The 23,671-nt window shown below is 40.7% G+C and overlaps 2 protein-coding genes across 4 annotated transcripts in view; one reads left to right on the top strand and one right to left on the bottom strand.

The window, feature by feature from the left end:
* Positions 1 to 6,316, top strand: part of flad1 (flavin adenine dinucleotide synthetase 1) — a 7,973-nt gene extending 1,657 nt beyond the window's left edge. For all 3 annotated transcript variants that reach the window (XM_069695931.1, XM_069695928.1, XM_069695930.1), the window contains 9 exons: positions 1 to 15; positions 496 to 873; positions 2,257 to 2,370; positions 2,462 to 2,729; positions 3,080 to 3,227; positions 3,544 to 3,642; positions 3,853 to 4,042; positions 5,813 to 5,886; positions 5,996 to 6,316. The exon at positions 1 to 15 is cut by the window's left edge and continues 154 nt beyond it. In XM_069695931.1, coding sequence (XP_069552032.1) covers positions 1 to 15; positions 496 to 873; positions 2,257 to 2,370; positions 2,462 to 2,729; positions 3,080 to 3,227; positions 3,544 to 3,642; positions 3,853 to 4,042; positions 5,813 to 5,886; positions 5,996 to 6,131 — 1,422 coding nt within the window. In that variant the 3' untranslated portion in view covers positions 6,132 to 6,316. The remainder of the gene's footprint in view (positions 16 to 495; positions 874 to 2,256; positions 2,371 to 2,461; positions 2,730 to 3,079; positions 3,228 to 3,543; positions 3,643 to 3,852; positions 4,043 to 5,812; positions 5,887 to 5,995) is intronic.
* Positions 6,317 to 15,930: 9,614 nt separating this feature from the next.
* The window catches only part of LOC138619449 (ephrin-A4), a 31,417-nt gene continuing 23,676 nt past the window's right edge, over positions 15,931 to 23,671 (bottom strand). Inside the window, exons 4-5 of the mRNA XM_069695927.1 lie at positions 18,331 to 18,357; positions 15,931 to 17,745 (exon numbers count right to left, since the gene is read on the bottom strand). Coding sequence (XP_069552028.1) covers positions 17,654 to 17,745; positions 18,331 to 18,357 — 119 coding nt within the window. The 3' untranslated portion in view covers positions 15,931 to 17,653. The remainder of the gene's footprint in view (positions 17,746 to 18,330; positions 18,358 to 23,671) is intronic.

The following is a 23,671-nucleotide window of genomic DNA, read 5'->3' as shown; positions in this document are numbered from 1 at the left end:
GATGAAATACTCAAGGTGATTAAGTTTTGGTAGATACTTGTGCCTTGTATGACCTTTAAAATCTATGCAATTGACACTACCCCACTGAAAATCATTCAGGGTTTCTACGGTTGAGGAAATCGAATTAACCATTTGTTTCTAATAGATTTATGAGCTTGAATATATTTGATTTTATTAACATATACACCCTCATCAGTATGCCTCTGCTCACTGGATCGCTATCCAGTCTCGGATCCACATTTCATAACCCCAGGAAAACCCTGTGATGATTATTTGATGTGGCAGCAGAGCTGGAAAGTTCACCATTATTTCTTGACTTGACATGATCATTATGAGGTCTTTGATTTTGTCCAATGTCATGTTTCACTCACAAAATACACTCACAGTCCTTGAATTTCATCAAACAAGACCTCTGAGTTTTTTTTAAGTCCTTGAATGTGATGTCTAAGTGAGGGTGGAAACACTGGACTGAAACTAACCGAGCATCTCTTTCAGGGTCACACCGTCGACACCAACAGCGCCTTTCTGACACGCACACTTTGGAACCTTGGAGTGTCTGTGCAGCGCATAACGGTCATACCAGATGTACAGGAGGTCATCGCCAAAGAGGTGGCCCTCCTTTCTCCTCAGTATACACACCTCATCACCTCAGGGGGCATTGGCCCCACTCACGACGACGTCACCTTTGAGAGCATTGCCATGGCGTTCGAGGAGGAGTTGCATCTCCATCCTGAGCTCACCCGGCTGGTTGAAGAATTTTTTGGGGCGGTGGACAAAAACAGTGCTGCTATGAAGCTGGCCATGGTGCCTCGCTCAGCCAAACTCAACTATGGAACTGACCCTCTGACTGGACAACCGCTGCGCTACCCGCTGGTGAGTGAACTCAAGACAGAAGGGACCAGCTCAATTCTCTCACACTGTTATAGGAAACAAAATGATGTCGAATGATACACAGCATATAAGGAATCATTACCTTCAACTGAATGACTGCGTTTACCCTTAAAACTGAAGCCTCAAATACCGGCCCTGCTGTGTATTAACTTTGTACTGGGCTTTCAGGGGTATACAAATATTCTTTATTGGACACAACTTTCAGGATAATGTTCCCTCAGTTCTCTTAATGTTCTGTCTGTTCTATCCTTTTCTGGGGTTATTTCAGAAAACAGATTACAATTTCAGTACCTAACCAGACTGAAAGAGTGAAAAACCACTCCTCACGATGGGCAAAATAATGAAACTGAACACTTACAGACACCAGGCGCGAGAAGTATTCACACCTTTCTTGCAGTTTGCCAAATTCATTACATATTGACATTTTTCTTCTTTAAGGGACACTATAGTACACAGGGTGGTTAATGTGTCTGGGGCTTTCTGAATATGTTTTAAGTAGAGATGCCCGATATGACGTGTTCATATCCAGAACTTGAAATGAGCTGTTAAAGTAACTGTACTTCAAACAACATTTATTCTGTTACTTGATATTCTCATTCTCTTCTTGGTACTACATGCTGTTACTCGATGTGTCTGTAAATTCAAACTAACTTTTTGAGGCTGCAGCCATATATCTTTTTATTCTACTTGAGAAACAACTTTATATTCTCAAATGTCACCAGAGTGAATCCAGGAAATACTCTGACACAAACCTGATGACATTTATGGAGACAAAAGTTGTTTGTTAAGTAAAATAAAAAAAAAAGATACAGAAGTAGACTTAAAAATAACAAGTTACCAGAAAATCCACTGTAGTGTAGTAACACGATTGATGCTCAAAAGGGCTAATCCATACTGACAAAAACAAACATCACAATATTTTTACCAAATACTTAAATGCCCATATTGCGACAATATTGTAGGGATGATAATTGGTGCTTCCACAAAATATTTGCAGTGAGATTTTTTGATAAATAATCATTGGAAAAGTGGATCTATAAACAAAGCGGAAAAAGACAATAAGAGAACTGCCAGAGCAGTTTTTTTAAGTTTAGAAAATCACATCCCTTTACTGTAAAGCCAGGAAAAGACAACACTTAATACTATGTCATGATATTATAATATCCAAAATGAAAGACGATATCTAGTCTCATATGAATATATCAATATCATATCAATATATTGTCCAGTCCTAATGGTACAGTAGATGTACAGTAGTTATCTACTGTTGAACCTAAAATTGAAAATACAGATAGAAACACTGCATGTTGAGGCACTGAGCCACACCTATTCCTGCTGTATGAGATATCCACCTTCCTCTCTCAGGTCAGTGTACGCAATGTGTATGTGTTTCCTGGGATCCCTTCTTTGATGGAGAGGGCCTTCAACGGACTGAAGCACCTGTTTGCGAGTTCAGGGACCATGTTTCACGCTCGAGAGGTAACACCACGACCCATCCTGTTATTTACGATGACATCTAAATATTGTGCTTTCAGAGTGCCACTGAGCTAACCAAACATCATTTCCTTAGGTGTTTGTGGATGCAGATGAAACCGAGATTGCACCTGTGCTGACCAAACTGCAGGCTGACTGGGGCAGACGGGTGGCTCTGGGCTCCTACCCTGACTGGCTGAGCAACTATCACAGAGTCAGGCTGGTTCTGGACTCAAACAGCCAGGAGGAGGTGGAAAAAGCCCAAGCCCAGCTGGTGGAGGAGCTGCCCAAGGGCAGCGTGGTGCCCTTAGTCACAGACCCTGTGTCCATCGCCACCGCAGAGGTGTACACATTGGCCAACAGCGGTGCGTCAGAGAGTTGCGGAAGATGATGGTTAAACCTTGTCATCTTAATATGAAGTGACTATTGCAGAGAACATTTGCACTTTACACATGCATTGGGACCAATAAAGGAAGCAAAAATATTAACGTAATTATAGCTGTAAAATCGTAGTGGATTATAAAAAAGAATATAACCAGTGTGAGACTGAGCAGAGATTAGAATGACGCATCAATAACTAAGATATAACAATCCGCACGCTGATATTTTTTACTCTGAATTAGACGTAGAAATGAGAGATCATATATATGGTGTCGAACAGAATTTGACTACACTCACTGTAAAACGTCCTCACACTTTGGATTTCTTCCCACAGGCACAGCGCTGGGTGAGAAAGTTATGTCTGCACTGAAAACAATAGAGTCTGCACTGGATCAGTATTCTACAGAGGAAATCTGCGTCGGATTCAACGGAGGCAAAGACTGTACAGCGCTGCTCCATCTCTACTTCGCCGCACTGAAACGGTAACAGGAGGGGAGAAGACGGGGAGTCGTTGTAATCGGGACAAAACAAACGACCTGAGAGACAAAAAAATGGAAGGGGGATTTGAGTTAAAAACACAATGATACCCTTTGAGCACAGTGGGGTGTAACATTTCTCAGCAAGTAGTAAGTAGGAAAAGAAAATGAGCAGAAACTACACCGAGGAAAATCTTGCGAAGGAATGACTACTTTTTGGACTTTTCTTGACCTGTGCAGATTGTGGGACATGAATCTTTTTCTGTGCCTCTGTCATTCATCCGTTTTTAATGTCCCACTTCTCTTTTCCTGCTACTGTCAGGCAATATCCAGATGGTAAAGACAAGGTGAAAGCTCTGTATATTCGAATTGTCTCTCCATTTTCAGAAATGGAAAGATTTCTGCAGGACACAATAAAAAGGTGAGATATCAGTCTGTCCTTAATTAATGTTTTTATAAGAAACACATTTTAGTAAATTTTCTTTCAGCGTTATGGTTTGATAACTTTCGACTTTGTTGGTTGTTACCATGTTACCAAGGTTACTAAGTTATTGTGTAATAACGTTTTTTGCTTAGTATCCTCATCCTTTCCAACACCACAGCTCATTATTTGGCAATGTGTCTCCCAAAGATATGACTTGGAGCTGTTCTCCGTGGAGGGTAGTATTCGGCAGGCACTGAACGAAGTGCAGGAAAGGAAGCCGGGGCTGAGAGCCGTCCTGATGGGGACCAGAAGGAGTGACCCCTACTCACAAACTCTTACACCCATGTGTCCCACCGACCCCGGCTGGCCAGACTACATGAGAGTCAACCCGTTACTAGTGAGACTGACAAGCAAATTACACAGACACATATATTATGTTGTTGTGTTTATGTCATATATTACTTCTTTTTTTTTTTAATATAGATGGTACAAACCACAAAGCATATCATGAAAGAGGGTCTAGGAGCCTTCATTTGCGGTGAACAGAAAAATACCTGGACATAACTGGTTTCTCAAACGGGTGTTTGGTGCCATATGAACATGATGCAACAATTTTTCTGGGGACCTTTTCTTGTCGTACCCCTTGTCATACTCTGCATTCCAACTTTGGGGGGAAAAGCTACTCTCATTCTTCCCTACATGCCCTCAGGGGAATCTCTGCCGCCATGTTGAAGGGCATTGCGATTCTCCAGAGGGGCGCGGGAAGTTGCTACCAGCAGACCCTTAAACCCTTGGTTTGGCCTGAGGGAAGAAGTCAACAGAACAGTAGACTTCATGCAGTTTAATGTCCCGAAACGCATTTAAAATCTTTGTCCCAACCGAGTAAACCAAAGAAATAAATCTAGAAATTGTAAAAGGCCAGACGCTTAAAGCAAAACTTATAACTGAAAAATAAATTGATTTAGTCTTCCCAGAGAAACAACTCTGTACTTAAAAAGTAATTGCACACACTGCTACACAACAGCCTGATCTGACTCCGTTTGCTAGTGTGAGGGTTGAGTACATTCTATTTTTTTTTTTTTTTTTTTTTAAACATACCACATTTGCTTTAGCAAAGAGCCACTCGTGTTACATATTCAGAGACGCACATGCAGAGCTCTGGAGGGCGAATGGAAGTGAATGAGAATAACAAATTCGGAACGGAGGGATATTTGTCTCTCTCTATGTCCTTATTTCCTGTCTTTCCAAAATGTCAAAATAAGGGTGAAATGCCCAGAAATTTTATTCACTATTTTTTTTTAGTGTCTTTTGGACAGTTGGATACTTGACATTTACTTCCCTTTACTTTTATTGCAAACATTTAGTACAATAAAAAAAAGAGTAGTCCTTAAGTATCCCCATTTTTTTTTTAATTACAGTATAAAGTATATATTGCTGTAGGAGAAACTGCTTTTCTATTTACTGGTAATGCAAATCTGTTTTCGCTGCTCTTGCCCGGAAGAGCAGTTTCCCCTGTTACACTTAATGTTATTTGTCATCATGACTTAAGTTTCTTAAAGCAGATGTTTATGGTGTAATCGTAACACCTGCACGGCTAAATGCAGTCCAACGTTATTTTACTAGCAGCATTTTATTTGTAAAGCTTTAAATGACAATATGCTGTACCTAATATTTTCCCTGTGCACATGTACAATATAATGTTTTCTAATGCAGCACCAACACAGAATGGGAATACAAGTCAACATCTCATGGTGAATATTTAAGATGAAAAGCGTCACAGAATCGAAGTAATTGCGTGGCTTTTGTGCTGAATTGCATTACACTGTAGAGGATTTCATCACAGCTTTTGACATGTTGCTCTTTCATCTGTTTAGTCCGACGGAATAACAGAAGTGCATAGAGACGCAGTGTCACCTGCTTTATCAGATTCTTTTTCATTTTTAAATGTATTTATAAATGTCAGCGGTAGTTCTGCGACAGCTGTAACAGTGCAACACAAGCACGGGAGGCACAGGTACATTCAACAGTTCACCTCAATTCAAGATACATTTATATAGCCCTTCATCATGAGTACATATAAGAGGACTCACTGAGGATGAGTCACCCTACATTAAAGTAGGAGTCAATTGCAGACCAGTTAAATGAGATGTTTTCTACCACTCGACAGGACTGGACGTATCATGACATCTGGTCGTTCTTGAGGACATTATATGTGCCCTACTGTATTCTCTATGATAAAGGGTAAGAATATGTTCATCCTCTCTTTTCATTTTCATTAACATTGGTTTATTCAGGTATGAACAACATAACAGCAGAACTTTTGGCCTTGAATTCCTCTGTCGACCTGCAGGTACACTTCACTCGGCAGTATGGACAACACCTGTCGAAACACGGCCCTCCAGATGGTGGATGGGAGGGGCGTGACGCGGTACAAGCCAGCCCACCTCCTGGAGAATGAAGAAGAGGAGCGAAACTCCCGTGCATGATGTCCTCTCCCTTCTTATTACACCACCTTTTTCTCAAGGAGCCATCTTTTTTTTTTTCCTCAGAAACATGCAAATTTAACTCATAACAAAGACATTTTTTTGAAGTTTTTTTGTGAATATATCCAAAAGACTTACTGCAGAATAGGCTTTCAAAGAACACGTGTATGTATGTGTTTGTTTGTAATGTGTGCTCAAATAAAATAAAGGGAACACTTAAACAACACATCCTAGATCTCAATGACTGAAATATTCCAGTTGAAAATCTTTATTCATTACATAGTGGAATGTGTTGAGAACAAAATAACATAAGAATGATCAATGGAAATCAAAATCATTATCCCATGAAGGTCTGGATTCAGAATCATACTTGATAAAAGTGGAAAAATCAGATCACAGGCTGATCCAACTTCTGTGGAAATTCCTCAAGACAAGTCAAAATGAGTCTCAGTAGTGTGTGTGGCCTCCACGTGCCTGTATGCACTCCCTACAACGCCTGGACATGCTCCTGATGAGACCACGGATGTTCTCCTGAGGGATCTCCTCCCAGACCTGGATCAAAGCATCAGTCAACTCCTGGACAGTCTGTGGTGCGACGTGGCGTCGGTGGATGGAACGAGACATGAGGCCAGTACACCAGGAGACGTGGAGGGGGCCGTAGGAGGACAACAACCCATCAGCAGGACCGCTATCTGCTCCTTTGTGCAAGGAGGAACAGGAGGAGCGCTGCCAAAGCCCTACAAAATGACCTCCAGCAGGCCACTAATGTGCATGTTTCTGCTCAAACTGTCAGAAACAGACTCCATGAGGGTGGTACGAGGGCCCGACGTCCACAAGTGGGGCCTGTGCTTACAGCCCAACACCGTGCAGGGCGATCGGCATTTGCCAGAGAACACCAACATTGGCAGCTTCTCCATCGGCGCCCTGTGCATGGATGAGAGCAGGTTCACACTGAGCACATGTGACAGACGTGACAGAGTCTGGAGACGCCGTGGAGAACGTTCTGCTGCCTGCAACATCCTCCAGCGTGACCGGTTCGGCGGTGGGTCAGCGATGGTCTGGGGAGGCATTTCTTTGGAGGGCCGCACAGTCCAGGTCTGGGAGGAGATCCCTCAGGAGAACATCCGTGGTCTCATCAGGAGCATGCCCAGGCGTTGTAGGGAGTGCATACAGGCACGTGGAGGCCACACACACTACTGAGCCTCATTTTGACTTGTCTTGAGGAATTTCCACAGAAGTTGAATCAGCCTGTGATCTGATTTTTCCACTTTTATTTTGAGTATGATTCTGATTCCAGACCTCCATGGGATAATGATTTTGATTTCCATTTCCATTGATCATTCTTATGTTATTTTGTTCTCAACACATTCCACTATGTAATGAATAAAGATTTTCAACTGGAATATTTCATTCATTGAGATCTAGGATGTGTTGTTTAAGTGTTCCCTTTATTTTTTTGAGCAGTGTATATGTGAGTCTAAAGTAATGGCTATGTGCACTGTTAAATAAAACATCAGTCTGTATCATCTTCTGCTGTCATGTTACTTTAAGAGGGCTCTGGCATACAGATGGCAAGCGGCAGGGGAGTCAATATAGCTCTTGGCTTATCTTCTTCATGGATCCATTTGTCTTATTTCTAAATCCAATAACAATAATCTACTCTGAAAGCAAGCCTCTATCAAAATGTATTAGTAAATAATGTGAAAAGGTTTTATTTTTCATATTGGTGAGAAAATTAGGTTTTAGAAAGTCAGTGTGTACCAGCGTAGAAACACTACTGAAGGTCACCCAGCAGGCTCATCTTTATTAATCTGTCTCACACTGAATATCCAGAGTTTCAGGCTACAGCGTGTTTCACTGAGCATCTCCCTCTGAGCATCTCTCCAGCCTGTCTTCTCTGGAAATCGTTAACCCTACATGTTGTAGTTCTCCTCGCGCACCTCACGGGCGCGTTGTTCTCACGTTTTCCATTTAGCAGCCGTGATTACAATAAATTACCTTCTCTGTTTCCAGACATGATTGAATCCAGGCTCATCGATCCGCGCTCTCCCCTCTCCCCGCCTGGAGATTAGTCAACGCCGCTGCAGCGCGGATCGATACCGGCCGATCTAATAAAGCGGGTCGCTTACGAGGCCACCGCGGGGCTGCACACACTGTTACACCAGCAATTACCACTTCTAGGCCGTCCGCCATACCTCCTAACTTATCTGTCCGGGCTGCGCGGCTTGCTTGATTTATTAATAATAACAGTAATAAAAGAGGCAATGAACAGAGGCTTCATAATCGCAGCAGAAATGTAATGTGTGTGTTTTGGTGCTGTGATAAACACACCGGGACATTGTCTGGAATGATTTTTGTGAGGAACAAAATGATGTTTTAGCCTTAGAATCTATTTCTGGTGGGTCACACGACTCCAACGTTTACCTTCTTGCAGATTATATGTGTGGCTGTAGCATTTCTGACTTTTAAATAGGTTTTGTTTGTGTTTATTGTAACTCTGGTTAAATGTTGTTATAATGTGTCCGTGGTGATATGTCTGCCTACAATGTGTTACTTTGAGATTTAGATATAATCTTAAATCAATTGTGTGAAGTAACTAAGTACTTTTACTCAAGTAGCCTTCTGTAGTCATATATTTTACTTGGGTATTTGTAGTTTATGTTGCTCTATTTTTACATTTTAGAGGGCGATATGGGGATTTGGCGTTGACTACATTCATCTGACAGCTATGATTTACTTTTCAGTTTCAGATTTAAAGAACACATGAAAATATTAACCAAGCAGCAGTGCCAGTCTTTTTTGGTTCTGACCACTTGGAAAGAAGTTGTGTCCACTTCGGGCCCCATTGACTCATTTTAGATGGCTATGATATGTTAACAGTTTCACCGAAGGGCAATTTCCTTTTCCTCTCAACTGGTTTAATTTTATAACTGTTCAAGTCCCGAAGGCACAAAACAGAGGCAGGGATACAAAATTTCCAAAGTTTGTTACCGCTGTCCTCTTTGTTCCATTGTTTTCCAATAACATTGTGCATATTTAAACTTAAGTGCTTCTCCAAAGACAGATTTTAGGTCAGCTTGTGGAAGTATGATCAGAGCAGCCACTTAAGGTGATGTGAGGATAAGAAGCTAATCTTGTTCCTCTCTCAATACACTCCAGTGTTTCTCTTCATATCTCCCAGGTGGGACTGACTTATAACAGAATCCACACAGCCAACAGTGTGTGATATGGACTCAGCATGACTTAAAATCACATTTGGTGTGACTTTGTACAAAAACATGTGAAAAGCTTTGATATCGGAGTGAACCATCCATCAGATGTTGAGATGCGAGCCTGCCTCCGTGACTCTGATGCTTCTCTCTAAAGGAATATGTTCTTAATCCAATTCCTCAGCAGTTCTTGCGGTGTAAAACGAGACTTGAAGCACCATGAGACAGCAATTCAGGCGATGTCCTAAGAGGGATGCTTAACACAGAGGATGAATAGACACTCCGTTGTCAGAAAGCATCAGGAGAGAAGGGAGACCTTTGAATCTATGCAAATTACCAGCCCATCTGCATGTAAAGCCAACCGACCAGAACACGGGAAATAGGATGTTCAGTATCAAAGTGTCACACATTAAAAGTGGATGAAAGTAAGAGAGGAAAGAAAGGAAGGGAGGAACTGGGTGGGAAGAAGAGGAGTGAGGCTGCTTTGCTTGCTGCCACGTGAAGTGTGACTGACTTAGCTCATTTGTGCCTGGTTTTGGTGCGTTCAAATAAAAGCCTGTGTCATAATCCTGAGTTTGTCACAGCTCTCAGTCCGGTACACAGAACCAAGACCCCCTGCTCACATCCACACACATGCGATGCATTCAGAGATGCTTTTCACACGGCGGACTCGCTTTAATGTAAAGGGCCAGGATCTGTGAAGCTTCAGCCAGCGTGCTGAAAACTGATGAGAAATATTCTGCTCGGCTCAAGTCAACTGGATCTCATTTACACTCAACAGCCATAACTTAAACATGGTGTGGGGTGTTGGAAAGATGAGAGATGTTTAACTTTAGAAAGTTCCAGCTTCTATCAACTAAATCCTGTTTTTATATATCAGAACTGGATTTTAAACATTTTAAAATCCTTCTGTGACTTTTCTAAGAGCGGTTTTGTGTATCAACTAATATAAAATGTATTAAAGGTGGCAGGGAATAATATTTATCTGTGATTACCTCTTACTCATGATATCTTGTCAGTGTCAAAATGTGTTTACCCAAGCTGCTCTCAGTTAATGGATGTGAATGACATGAGGCTATTGTACTGTAAGTTAGCATGTTAGCTGACATACAGTCATGAGTACATATAACTACATCCCATGGAAACTTTTTTTTAGACAGGTTTGTATAAACAAAACACTTAAATCTTCTTTGAAACAGTGTCTACAGACAAAAGTGATATAATCAAACAAATTACATATACAATTTACATTTTGCTGTTTCATAATATAATGAATGAAAAGGATGAAAAAGTGAGAGCACTCCTACATTTCTCAGACCTTCAAATTAAGTACTCCTGATTAGGTGCCAATGATTAGAGACTTATTAGTGAGTAGCAGGTGGGACTGGTCTTATTTCAACTTCTGGTGTTCTCTTTGGTATTAAAGTGTGTGGTATCATCATGCCAAGATCTAAAGAACCTTCTTTCCTTCAGAAATGTTGGTTGTTTTTGCCTCTGAGTCTGGCAGATGATTTAAGAAATCTCCAAATTATTTGAAATAAATCATCTCACTGTGAGGAAAATCATCTACGAGTGGCGTAGATAACAAATGGCTGCCAATTTGTCCAGGACTGGGCGCCCCAGCAAATTCAACCCAAGAGCGGACCGTTTGATGCAAAAAGAAGTCTATAAAAAAAAAAAATCAAGTAGCATTCATGAAAGCAGATCTCTCCAAAGCTGGGTGTGTTGGGAAGCAGTATCCTCAGTAATGAGTGTGTAAATGCAAATGTGTTATTTCAATTGGCTCATTTATTTCAAATGATTTACTTTTTAGGTGACATTTCGAATCTGTAATTTGATAAACAATTCAAAAATGAATTAGAAATATGCAAGTTTTTGACTCTCTAGTGTCCATAACAGATTTAATCTTTCAAATGAGCTGACATCATTACATAATTCAACATTGACCTTACTCCAGCGTTAAAATGTTAGTAAGTGCGCATGTGTACACTGACTATCCAAGCCTCAATTATAGTACCATGAACACAATCGCATTCTCTGTTAAGGCAACATGTTCTATAACTTTGGTTCCTGTTACAGCTCTGCATATTCAATTATGTGCAACAGATTGGGCACAACTATGAACTGATACTGCCCATGTCACAGCTTGCAAACACTTTCCGGAGTCAGCTAAGAATCTTTCTGTTCTTAATTTAGAAATTTTCACTCACTCGTCCTTTGAGTTCCCATCCAAGTTTTAAGGTACATTTAGACAGTCTTGCATTGCTTGTTGAGGATCCCTCAGATTTTGGATGATTTTCGAAGTCTGTGAGGGTCATTGAAGCTTCAGCTTGTGTTTCTTGACATAATTGATCCAAACATGCCTTTGGAGAAAAAGTTGAACTTCATCTGTCGACAGAACTTTTTTTCAATACGACTCTGGCTCATCCAGATGTTGCTCAGCAGACTTCAGACGTTAACTTTTCAGATGATGTCGCAGGTCATGTTTCCTTCTAATGCTTCTATGCAGACCAGATCAGAGCTACACAGAGGTGCACCACCACTTCTGTGAAAGCTAAATCACGTCATACAGGTGTTTTGTTTTGTCTTTCTGCCCAGAAGATGTAGATGCAGTTGTAACTGAAAGTTTTCTGGGTTTGGAGATCTTGTCCTGACCTTTACTGTCATTTCTTAGTAACATTTCAGACAGCAGAAACTGTGAGCTGCAACACTTGGATATTTTATTTGGAGCCTTTTCCTGCTTTTTTGGCATCAGTATCATTTTCAGATTTTCAGTCAGTTCTTGGTTGTTGAGTGTTTCCACCAGGTTTGAGGAGTCATCAGCTGTTCTTGACCTGCCTTATAAAGGCCTAATGAGTCCGTTAAGGTTTAACTAGTAAATAAAGTCCTGAGGCTTTACAAGTAGAAGAGTGTACCTTAGAAAGTGTGTACCTAGAAGGTATGTAGGCCTTCGTTAGAACATACCAGTATTTTGTTTTAGTTTTTTCTGATTTTTAAGTTCATGAAATAAGGAGTAACAGTTAGGTAAGCCTTATTTTCATTTTGGTTTTGGGATTAAACTTCTCACTTAAGAAGTCAACAAAATATGTAATTTGCAGAATATTTGGGTGCCCAAACTTTTGCATACAACTATTTGTTGAAGAAAAGTGTGGGAGAACTACTGACCAGCTCTGAGGGCCATTGAAAATACTCCTTAAATATGTCGCTGGGAAAACGAGTGAAGTGAAACCTCTCAGAATAAAATGGGAGGATATCCTTGAATCAGATTGTGAAGAATCTCAGTAGAAGGGTCTACTTGTTATAAGCTACTTCACAGATTTAGCATCTTAAGTCTTTTACTCTCCACTGCATTAAGGTTCATATATTCCCCCATGGAAATATATACTGTATCTGATTATAAAGTATTGCAAAGTAAACGCAACATGTGCAAGAGATGTCAACTGAATTTATCTTATTGGTGGGGACAAAGTCCTTGATCCTGTGTATTATAGTCCAGATATTTTGTTAGACTATAATACACACACAGTTGAGGCATAAATAACACTCGCTGCTGCTTACAGACATCTCACTTCACTGGGCTTTTGCTTCCTTATGCTAAGAAAGCCTCACATGCTGCAGGATGCAAGGTTTTACTTCCAGAGCTGTGAGATTGAGAGGTCAGGAGATTTCAAATTGTAATTCAGTCCCCATTTCCTGATGCAAAAGACGATTGTGTGCAGAAGCTGGCAGATATGGGCAGAGATGACAATTGAAGATTACCACAGGTTGATGAGCTGGAAAAATCATTAGAGCTTAAGTTTTGGCAACTGTGACATCTGTAACTGTCTCCAGCCATCAATAATATTAATAAACACATCTGGGTGAAACCATTTAAAACAGTACTTTAATTGCTAAAGTAATGGAGCATTACTTTAATAACTCCTTTGAAATTAGTTCAGCATCTTAAAATGACTAAAGATCCCCTCCACAGAGGTAAAAAATAGACAAAAAATACTCTGCTTTTGAATGATAATTTGTGCCTGATAGGATTTTTCCATAAAAACAGTTCAATTAACTGAATAGAAATTCCTCAAATGACTTCTACTCCTTCTCCATAGTTTAAAAAAAATAAAAAATAAATAAAAATAAAAATAAAAATCCAGTATCATTTAATATGCAAATATTTTTAATTTCAAAAGTTAAACTACTGGATACCAGATGTCTCCTATCACTGAAATATCATTCTTTGTGTTTGTGCAATGCAGGCTTCAAGTTTACACATCACACTGGTGTAAATTCCCTGTCGGACAGAGACTGGCTTTCAGACTAACTGTCAGGTCTGAAATCTTACTCACAGGACACAGACATCCCTTAAACTCAGAATTTTGGTGAGGTCAGAGAAACTTTTCACTTTCAGCAGAGGAATTTGACAACAGTCTGTAAGTGTATAACTCTGTACATACACCATTCAGGTCGAACATCAAAGGGAAGTAACACTGACCAAAACATGTCTTTGAGTGGAGGGGTGTGTAGCGGTACAACTTCAGTGGCTGTTTTATATTCATGAGCCTCGGGAAGTTTGCTAAAACAAACCTGATGAGGGATTCTGTGGACACAATTCTTAAAGAAAGACAGTTTGGCTATGTATCACTTCACTTCCCAGAAGAGGTAAGGGCTTTTTTTTTTTTTTTTAATTCATGCCCTAATTTTAATAAAAAATTAAGTAAAGCTTACTTTTAAATTCTAAATCTTGAAGCATTTTTTTTTTCTCAAGGACCTCAAGTATTTCCAGAAGGATACTCCCGATGTCTGTTCCTCTCCCCTCTGTTAACCTTGCTTCTGAAATATGTGAAATATACACTGGTCAGAGTGTCGCTGATGATCGAGGTGTTGATTACATGCTGAGAGACTCTTGACTGTGAAAAATATTCTTCCTAAATTCAGGAAAAGGTTACAGAGGCATGTGTCTGAAAATCAAAGATGGGGAATTTCTTTTTCCAAATGTAAAATATTTTTAAAACAATAAATACTATTGTACCCTTTAAATAATGTCTTCAATTGTCTAATTAAAAATGTAACAGTTGCAAAATACATGGATTTTAATTGTTACACATGACATTAATATTGCAGCAAAATACGAGTTGTTTGGTTCTATAAATAGCTTGTTTAATATTCCTGAAGATGTAATCAACACTGACAATCTGAGCCTTAAATATTCAGCTGAGGAGCAATTAAATATAGGCCAATTTGTGACAACAGAATCTACACTGTTAAAATCAGATACACTGTGATTACCGTGTCATTTGTGGAGATCTGCACTATGATATGCTATATGGAAAAAAAATTGTCAGACACACAGTTACAACCTAAATTTGTCACTGGTGAAATTACGATCGCAGCCATCAAACCGCAGAGGAAACTTTGACGTTGGATTTCCATGATCTTCAAAATGTATGATATTGCATCATTCATCTGTAATTATGAAGTTTGTTTTGGAGTTCAGTTACAGCTTTGGCACATCAACACACAACAAACTCAAGTACAAAAAAAATACAGAAAATATGACAGAAGTAAATTTTTGATATAATTTTCCAGTGGTGTCTGGCTGAAATCAGAGATAAAACAAAAACTCCATATCAAACTGTTATATTAAAGCTGCTGGTTTGTGCGTGCTTTCACTGGAATAAACAAACAGTTTAACACACACAATGTGAAGACCGAGGACGTTTTTAAAGTCCTTTTCCTTTTTACACCATTCTAAAAGTATTCCTTCTCTTTCTGACAATTTCAGTGCGCTTTACTTCATCATTCAGAATGGAAAAAGAATGAAAACATAGGCTTTGGAAATTTATATGTGAAGGTCAAAATCAAAGATACTTTATAACAACATGCCTCAACAGTGACAAACATGTCATCAGAAGAGATCATAAGCCATGAAATAGGAGCATTAGCCCTATTATCCAGAAAATTGCCTTTCTGGCTTCACAAGACGTTCTACATTACTGCCTATATAAATGGAAATGCACTTACAGCTTATTTGGACGTACACTTCAATATTTAAGACACAAAACATTTCCTTTTGGGCTGTGTTCAACGTCAGTCTTGTGTTGACTGAAAAAAAAAAAAAAAAAAAAACTTTAAGGTCAATGTATCGGCATGATGCTTCAGAGTCTATTAATACCAGAAGTCTATTGGGTATCCGAGTCTTATCAGGGTTTGGCGCCCCATAGATAAAAACTCAGCTCAATATTCCACAAGGTTACTCACATTACAACGACCTCTTACACCACAAGGTCATTTCAAGTCCCAAAAGTCTCTTTATCTCCGTAGTCCTGTGTATTACACTGGGTGTGTGTACATACGGGTGCGTTGTCACCGAGACCTGCGGTTACATAAAATATCAATACAATCTAAACCTAAATAATCATTGACTCAAACCGTTTAAATGCAATCATATTTATTTTGTTGTTTTGCCACGTAAAAAAAGGCTCAGATTGCAGTTGGCTCTTCACAGAAGAAGCTACATTCTTCACTAAAATGTGAAAGCAGAACACGATACACACAAAAAAACATTACGACCAAAATCCTAGTAGTACATGACCGTCAAACTCTACATCACAGAACAGAATTATTTTGAAAAGAACATTGTTTTTTTAATCACCCATTTTGGAAAGTAATATAAGAAAATAATGACATGATTGGTGTGATTTATACACCATTTTGACACCCAGATATTTTAAGGAAAAAAATATATTAAGTGCTAACAATGTAGTTTTAAAAGCTACAATAAACTGTACAAATAACCTATAGATTTTTGGAAAGTCATTCAAATATTGTGTTCAAATTATTATGTAAATATAAATATATAAACTTCATTTAATTTCAAGGGAAAATACACACCTATATTATCTCTAATTTATTATTTAGGAAAATCTGAAAAATAAATGAATTTCTAATTCATTATTTTTTTCTTAAGTCATTGTCAGTCATTTTGACGTTTCTTTAAAAAAAACAATTGGCAAAATGTTTTAATAAATTCAAGCACCGAATCATTTAACTTGAGCAACTACTCGTTAGCAGGGCATATTTGTAATTACATACTTATCCAGAAAATAAATCACCGTTTATACGAAATGGGTATTTTTTTTGGTCAAATTTGAGCAATTAAATAAAAGAGATAAGTTCTTACTAAAACATTGAATTATATAGTTAATATATTGTACTTTTGCTAAATATATTAACTATACAGCAAAACCTAAGATCAAAGACCCACTGTACAACAACACAACAACAATAGCAAAAGAATACAAAGCTTGTGTGCATATCTGCACACCTGGTCGGCCAACGAGAGAATCAATCAGTCAGCCACCGCAGTGTGAGTGGAAGAAGGCGAGTTGATGTTCTCAATTTACCCTCAAACTCCTCTGTTATGCACTTTGTCCTGAAGCTGAAGAGGAGTGCAGAGGCAGACCATCAGGCTGACCAGCCAGAGAGGACAAACTGTGTCCCAAGTCCCATTATCACCATGCAGCACCAAAATCTAGTGTCCAGTTTCTGAGTTTATGGCCAAACCAGTTCAACTCTAGTACGACCAGTTTAATCCCAGCAGGGGGCGCAGCGGCCCAGTCTCAATAGTCCAGAATATTCCCCATTTCCTCTTCAAATGCTTTTAGTTTCACAATCTAATTAGTTACAAAAGTAGAACAATTGCATCTTAGTCAGATGCAAATGAGGCAGTTAAAAATTGGTCAGTTACTTGTGCCTGATCATGAACAGCAGAAAAGAAAAATCACCAGTTTACCTTCTGGCCTTCACCCTGAGCCACTCAGTACAGTAGTACGTGTTTATTTGGCCACTTTTCAATCAAGGCGGATTCTCAAAAAGCAGTAAATCCAAGACAATTAGTAGAAAATGAGACACGACATGAGAAACAGAGATGAGAAAGTGAAAAAACTTTGTTGGAACAAGTCCTGACAGACTCATTGTTCTTCTGGCATCAGAGTGGGATATCAGTCTCATGACCAGCTGTGTACGTGATATTCTGTGCTACTACTTGCACAACAGGTGGGAGACGAGAGCAAGAAATGAATCACAGTGATTCGGTGAGTCGGTCCCTGAGTCACTGTGGCCCCATTTTTGGAGAAGACACCTGATTCTTTCTGGAATTTCGCAGGTAAACAGCCACAAGGTAATACGTGTCATTTTCAATAGCCGAGCATAGATTGCACTGTGTCAGTCACTGTCTGAGAGCAGATTGCATCGTGTACTTGAACGTCTGAGTAATCATTCCTAGTCCCACAGAGAACAGGTGCGAGGTCAGCGATGAGGATGGACAGGTCAGGTCGTCAGCAGGAGGAGGATGAGGAGGAGGATGAGAAGTGGAAGTGAGGCTGTCGTCAGAGAGGAAACGCTACTTCGAAGTACAGTTTCTGGAACAGAGATGGAAATGTGTGAAAATTTATGTCTGATATCAAATACATGTAAGTATCTGGACAGGAATTAATTTTGATCTGGGTCTGATTTCAAGACTTGGCCCTACCAATTAAGTAAAAAATACAGCATACAACATTACTTAAGGTAACAGTGGGCCACCAAATTAATAGCACCAGTACGGGGGAGGTTCTGGGTTTTCTGAGTTCAGCTGGATGAACTTGATTGACTTTAACAGAGCCCTGAACTCAACCCTGTCTAACACTTTTAGGATGAAATAACACTGATTGTGTTACAGATCTTGTCTCCCAACATCAATTCCCAAAACCACTAATGCCCATGTGGCTGAACTGGATCAGATCTCTTGTGAAAAACTTCCCAGAAGAGGCAAGGCTGGTAAAGCAGCACATTAATGTCCATGGATTTGGAACGAGACCATCAACAATTTCATACTTTTGGATATTCGATTCATTTGAACTTATTTCTGTTGCATTTAAAACATGCTTGAAGACATCTAGGTGTAGCATATACAGTATGTTACAAGCATGCAGACATGGTAGAGAGTTTAAGATGTTGCATCTCACCTTGTATTTGTTTTGAGCCCTCTGATGCTGTAATAGGGGAGCGGGGAAAGAGAAAGAGAGGAGAGAGAAGATTTAGATAAAGTTGAGGCAAAGAAACAAGTTGCTGATGAGTCATTTTTGCATGCTTAACTTTCTCAATAAAGCTACTGCTTTGTGGAACAAAAGGAGCAAGAAACAGACAAATGACCAGGGGAAGGTATTTACCATTACTCAAAGACTAACGCCATGAAAAATGAGTACTGACTGGCTGTGCAACCCTAAATATGTCCCCTATGCAAATTCTCTTAAAGGTCGGATAAAAAAAGAGCTTGAGAAGCATGGAAACAGGAAAAGATAGTGTTATGTAAATTAGAAGGAGTAAGAATGATCGAGATTATACAGAGGGGATACAGGAAATGAAAAAGAAGGGGAAAAAAAAAAACACAGGAAAATTCGAAATGACAGCGCGAAACCAAGAAGTGGACAGAAGATGAAAGGGGGAACAGTGGAGACTCGAGTGAGAAAGTGCGATGAAAAAACAAAAAAAAAGAAGGTTGGAAAGATTGAAACAAGGTCAGACAGAGAGAAAGGGGAAGGAGAGAAAGAGACGGGATAAGGGGGTGTTTGTGTCTGGGCGTCATTTTCTCAGCAGGAGGGGGACTAAAAGGAAATAATGGACGGAAGAATGGATGGATGGTAAGATGGGGAGGGGTTAAAGAGAGGGGGGAAAAGGACAAAAAAAATACAGGTAGTGGGACTGAGAACTGTTAAAATCCCTCCGAAAAGTGAAGCCCCATAAAATTCCAGAGAGAGGACTGAAGGGAGAGGAAACGACGATGAGACTGCACAATTGCAGGTGTTATTAAATCGATCTATGGCCTTGAACCCACCTCTGACACTGCATCCCTGAGCACACACACACACACACACACACACACACACACACACACACACACACACACACACACACACACACACACACACACACACACACACACACACACACACACACACACACACACACAGACAAAGAAGACAAAGTGCGCACTGATGACGCCAGGAAAACTACCACAGATCCACATCCCTTACTCTCACTCTGCGTGACTGTACGACATGTCGTTCCGGCAGACATGAGCCACTAAATCACTCCCAGGTTCTGTACACCTAATGACCATCTAGTGGTTAACGAAGCATTAAATAGCATGCTGGGTCTGAGGCTTGCACTGCCATCATGTGTAGGCATGTTTGTGCGCCGATCGTTGCATGAAATAAAACAAAAATATCCTGAAAATGATCTCTTAATTTTTAATTGGGAAAAAAATAGCATTTCTACAATCACTCAATGTTTGCATACAATTTAATGACCAAAGAATATTTACTTATCAGCAGTCCTCCTTTTACATATAAATTCTATTCTATTTTTATGCGTATTATGTACATACTTTAACATGTGTGTGTGTGAGTGTGTGTAATTCTACACTCTTATGCTTATATTTTTTTCAAACTTAAAAGGACAGCTAATTAGTGGATATTCCTTAATCATTAAATTGCGTTCACATATTGTATTATTGTAGAAATGAAATGCTTTTAAATCAAACATGTCATTTAGAGGAATTGCTTTTGGGAAGTGCATTAACAATCAGTTCGTGTGTAACTCGGCGCCGCAACTGCAAAGCAAAATTCTTCATGTTAAATGCCTTGCGTTTACCCAGCTGTGCGTGATATGCGTGTTTTGATCTGCCTTTAATCAAATCATTTGTGCAAAAGCTAAATGTCGAAAACACTCGTTGGTTGATGGCGAGCTCCGCCACAAAATGGTGTCCATGGTGGCGTGACTACAGGAAGTGTGTCCTCTCTGCACTGCAGTCAGAAACATGCTGCATGTGTAACTGTACATGCACAACTGTGTGTGTGTGTGTGTGTGTTGTGCGTGTGTGTGTGTGTGCGTGCGTGTGTTTTTGTGTGTGCGTGCGCACGTGTTTGTGTGTGCGTGCGTGTATGCCGGTGTATATATGTGTGTGCGTCTGCGGTCGGCAGAACGCCCCACTGCAGAGACAGACAATATTCCTCCATCCCACCTCTCCGCACGTGCCGCCATTTTACACATGCAGGAGCTCAAGCTAACCAACTCTGATTGCTAGCACTTAAAACTCAAAACAAAAATCGCGAAAGGAGACATCGCAGTGAACTAAAAACACAACTCGCTGAAAACGGTGAAAGGCAAATTTTGAGTCTCGAGTTCGGGATCTGCGAGCTCGACTGTGCAAGCGGTGCGTGCATGTCTCTGTTCCAGTTTTGTCCTTGTGTGTATCGAGTTCAGGGGGTACAAAAGGTATTTGGGCGAGTGTGGAGGGGGTTAAGGAGGGCAGTGGTGTAAGAAATGTAAAAAAAAATGGCAGAAAAAAAGGATAAAGAAAGTGGGTAAAATGGTGAAGCTCTGCAAACTGAAATAAATCTAATGGACTGCTCACAGCAGGACAACGACAAAAGGGAAGAGAGACAGAGAAAGAAAGGGAATCAATTAGAGAAAGAGAAGTTGGTCTGTAATGGTTTCTCACAGTGGGACAGCCGAAAAGGAGAAAGGCAGAGAGGCAGAGCGACAAGGAGAACAAGAGAGATAAACACAACAGGATGAGTTTCACGAAGAGGTTGTCGCGTTAAAAAAAAAAAAGGTAAGTATGGAGTGAGAGACGAAGTGAGCCAGTGAAAGACGCAATAGAGGGCTGCAAGGCGCCAGAGATTTCACATGACACCAATCTGCTGGTGCCGATTCAGAGCCCTGTTTTCTGATGCAACACAGGCTTAAAGCACCTTTCAGCAAAGCCCTTTCTCTGGCATGATTCGTGACAGTGTTGCGTTCAAATAAACATCACATCACCGCACACATAGCTCTGCCGAAACACATAACCAAAACCGAAGAAACCAAAACTCACTTTACAAAGCTCACAGCAAAAACGGAGAGGAAACAAAAAAAGGTCACAGTGAGGCACGTGTCCACAGGATGTCATTAGGAGCCTTCTGTGTCACTGGACCTGTCCTGCCCTTTTTGTTGTGTTCTCTGGTTAAATTAAGGAGATAAACACACACATTCACACACTGGAGAGAAGATCGAGGGACTGGTGAGTGGTACCTGACCTTCGGGCAATGACAGCGTACCTGATGGACACTTTCACTGTCACCACGCTGTCCTTCAGACCAGTGTGAGGCAGTGTGTGCGCTGATAATTAATTCAAACATCCACAACAGGGCATCCCCGCAGGGAACTACCTTTTAATCATTCGGGCTGGTTTCTGAAGACAGAAAGAAAGAAAAAGTTTGGGGAGAGAAGAAGGGAGGGAGGAGCACAGTTTGAAGTTTAGATAACAGATGAGATAAAGCTGAAGGACAGGAGCTGCCATCACCAACGGCCACACACACACACACACACACACACACACACACACACACACACACACACACACACACACACACACACACACACACACACACACACACACACACACACACACAGAGATATACAGGCAGCTCCACAGAGCGCCCTGCTGCCATGCTACCTGTCAGATAAAAGGGAACCTGAGCAGGAAGGAACCAGGGAGTATGTGAGGTGTTACCACAGGGAACAACACAACAACAGCTGTGGTAAACCACCACTAATGGACAGCCAAAGAGAGGGAGACAGAGAGCGAGAGAGAGATAGAGACCCTCCAACTCTCCTTCATCTCTGCTCTCATCCATCTAATTTGCTCGCCCCTCTACGGCCTCATGTCTGCTCATCCCAACGCACAACCGCCGCACAGCATGCACACGACAGAGATAGAGTGAAGCAGAGGAACGAGGAGAGAGAGGGGAGTCTGTGAATAACTGTATAGTAGATATGGAGATACAACAAAGAGATAGAGAAAACACAGGGAAGGTGGAGGAGGAGGGGCAAAGTCTGGGGGGGAGGGAATGAGGAGGATGTGTAAGAGACTGCCATGGATGGTGCCTAGATTAGTTTTGCTCCAGTAGCGAAAGATCATAAAAAATGAGGAAGGGAGGAGAGAGCTGAGGAGACAGAGAGAAGGGGGGGATTAGTGCCACTTCAAGAATGACAGAAGACTGAAGAAAGAAAGAGCGGGAGGTTGGAGAGAGAGGGGTGGGGGGGTAAAGACAAGGAGACGGAGATCCTGAAATTTAGTCGGGATTAGTTTTGGTTAAGGAATAGGATGAGAGGCAGAGAGGAGAAAAAAAACTACAAAAGGAAACAGTAGATGAACGTATGTAGGTAGAACTCTTTCTACTATAAAGTAAAGGGATTTTCACTGTAAAGTCAAGTGTGTGTGTGCGTGCATCTCCCAGCATGCATAATCCAGGTGATTCCAAATATTTGGATTATTTTTGACTCAGATCAGGGAATACTGTCAGAAGGTCAAGATTACATTAGCATTTTCTCACCGAACAACTATCTGGTATTTCAAATTAATGACAGCAGGATAATTAGCATATAAAAAAAGTCATCAGCCTTCACTGGTAATAACGCAGCAAATTACTCCCCGTCTCGCACCGGAACATTGATGGCATTTAAGAATTCATTCGAGACGGATGGGGCTCTTCTTTACTCCAGTTTTAAAAAATGTTTTCCCTCAATGCCAAACTGATGAATTTAATCAGGGCTGCAAGATTGGGAGGTATAGTCATTAGACAAGCTTGCAACCAGTTTCCCTGGAAAAAGTATGTATTAGATCAGTCTGGGACAGCAAAACAAGCCCCCTGCAGATAGGACTGGGATGGGAACTGGGACAGACGTCTCAGACACGCAAGGCTACACATGCACACGCACACGCACACGCATTAAACTGCCAAAGAAAGCCTGTAAAGACCCATAGACGGATGCAGGAACGTACAAAAACACAAAGTGCATAGACACAGAAAAATGGCCGTGCACACAGAAATGCTCTCAAGCGAGCATGCACACACACACACACACACACACACACACACACACACACACACACACACACACACACACACACACACACACACACACACACACACACACACACACACAACTGTACAGGGATTCCCACAGTGACTGGGCAACATTCCCAACCGGAATGGGCAGCTCACTGGTCTGGAAGACTAACATTACTCCAGGCGGGCTCTGGATTAGATCAACTCTGGGAATTTCACACTGGGACAGAGAGAGATGGAGAGTGAGAGAATGAGGAAGACAAGGAGGTAAAAAAAAAAAAAAAAGGAGAGAGAGGAGGGATGGAGTAAGATGAGCTTTGGAGGAAACTGATGCTTAAAAAACCCTCAATCCAATTAGGTTTAAAAGCCAATGCGAAGTAGAGTGCGCAGTTCTTGTAGTTTTTATAAGGAG

This window comes from Brachyistius frenatus, unplaced genomic scaffold (assembly GCF_029030835.1).
Source record: "Brachyistius frenatus isolate BFR_SWC_R1_liver_20210118 unplaced genomic scaffold, ASM2903083v1 Contig_20, whole genome shotgun sequence".
NCBI classification, from domain to species: Eukaryota; Metazoa; Chordata; class Actinopteri; family Embiotocidae; genus Brachyistius; species Brachyistius frenatus.
The sequence above is the reverse complement of the archived record's forward strand: the minus strand, read 5'-3'. Positions and strand labels throughout refer to the sequence as shown.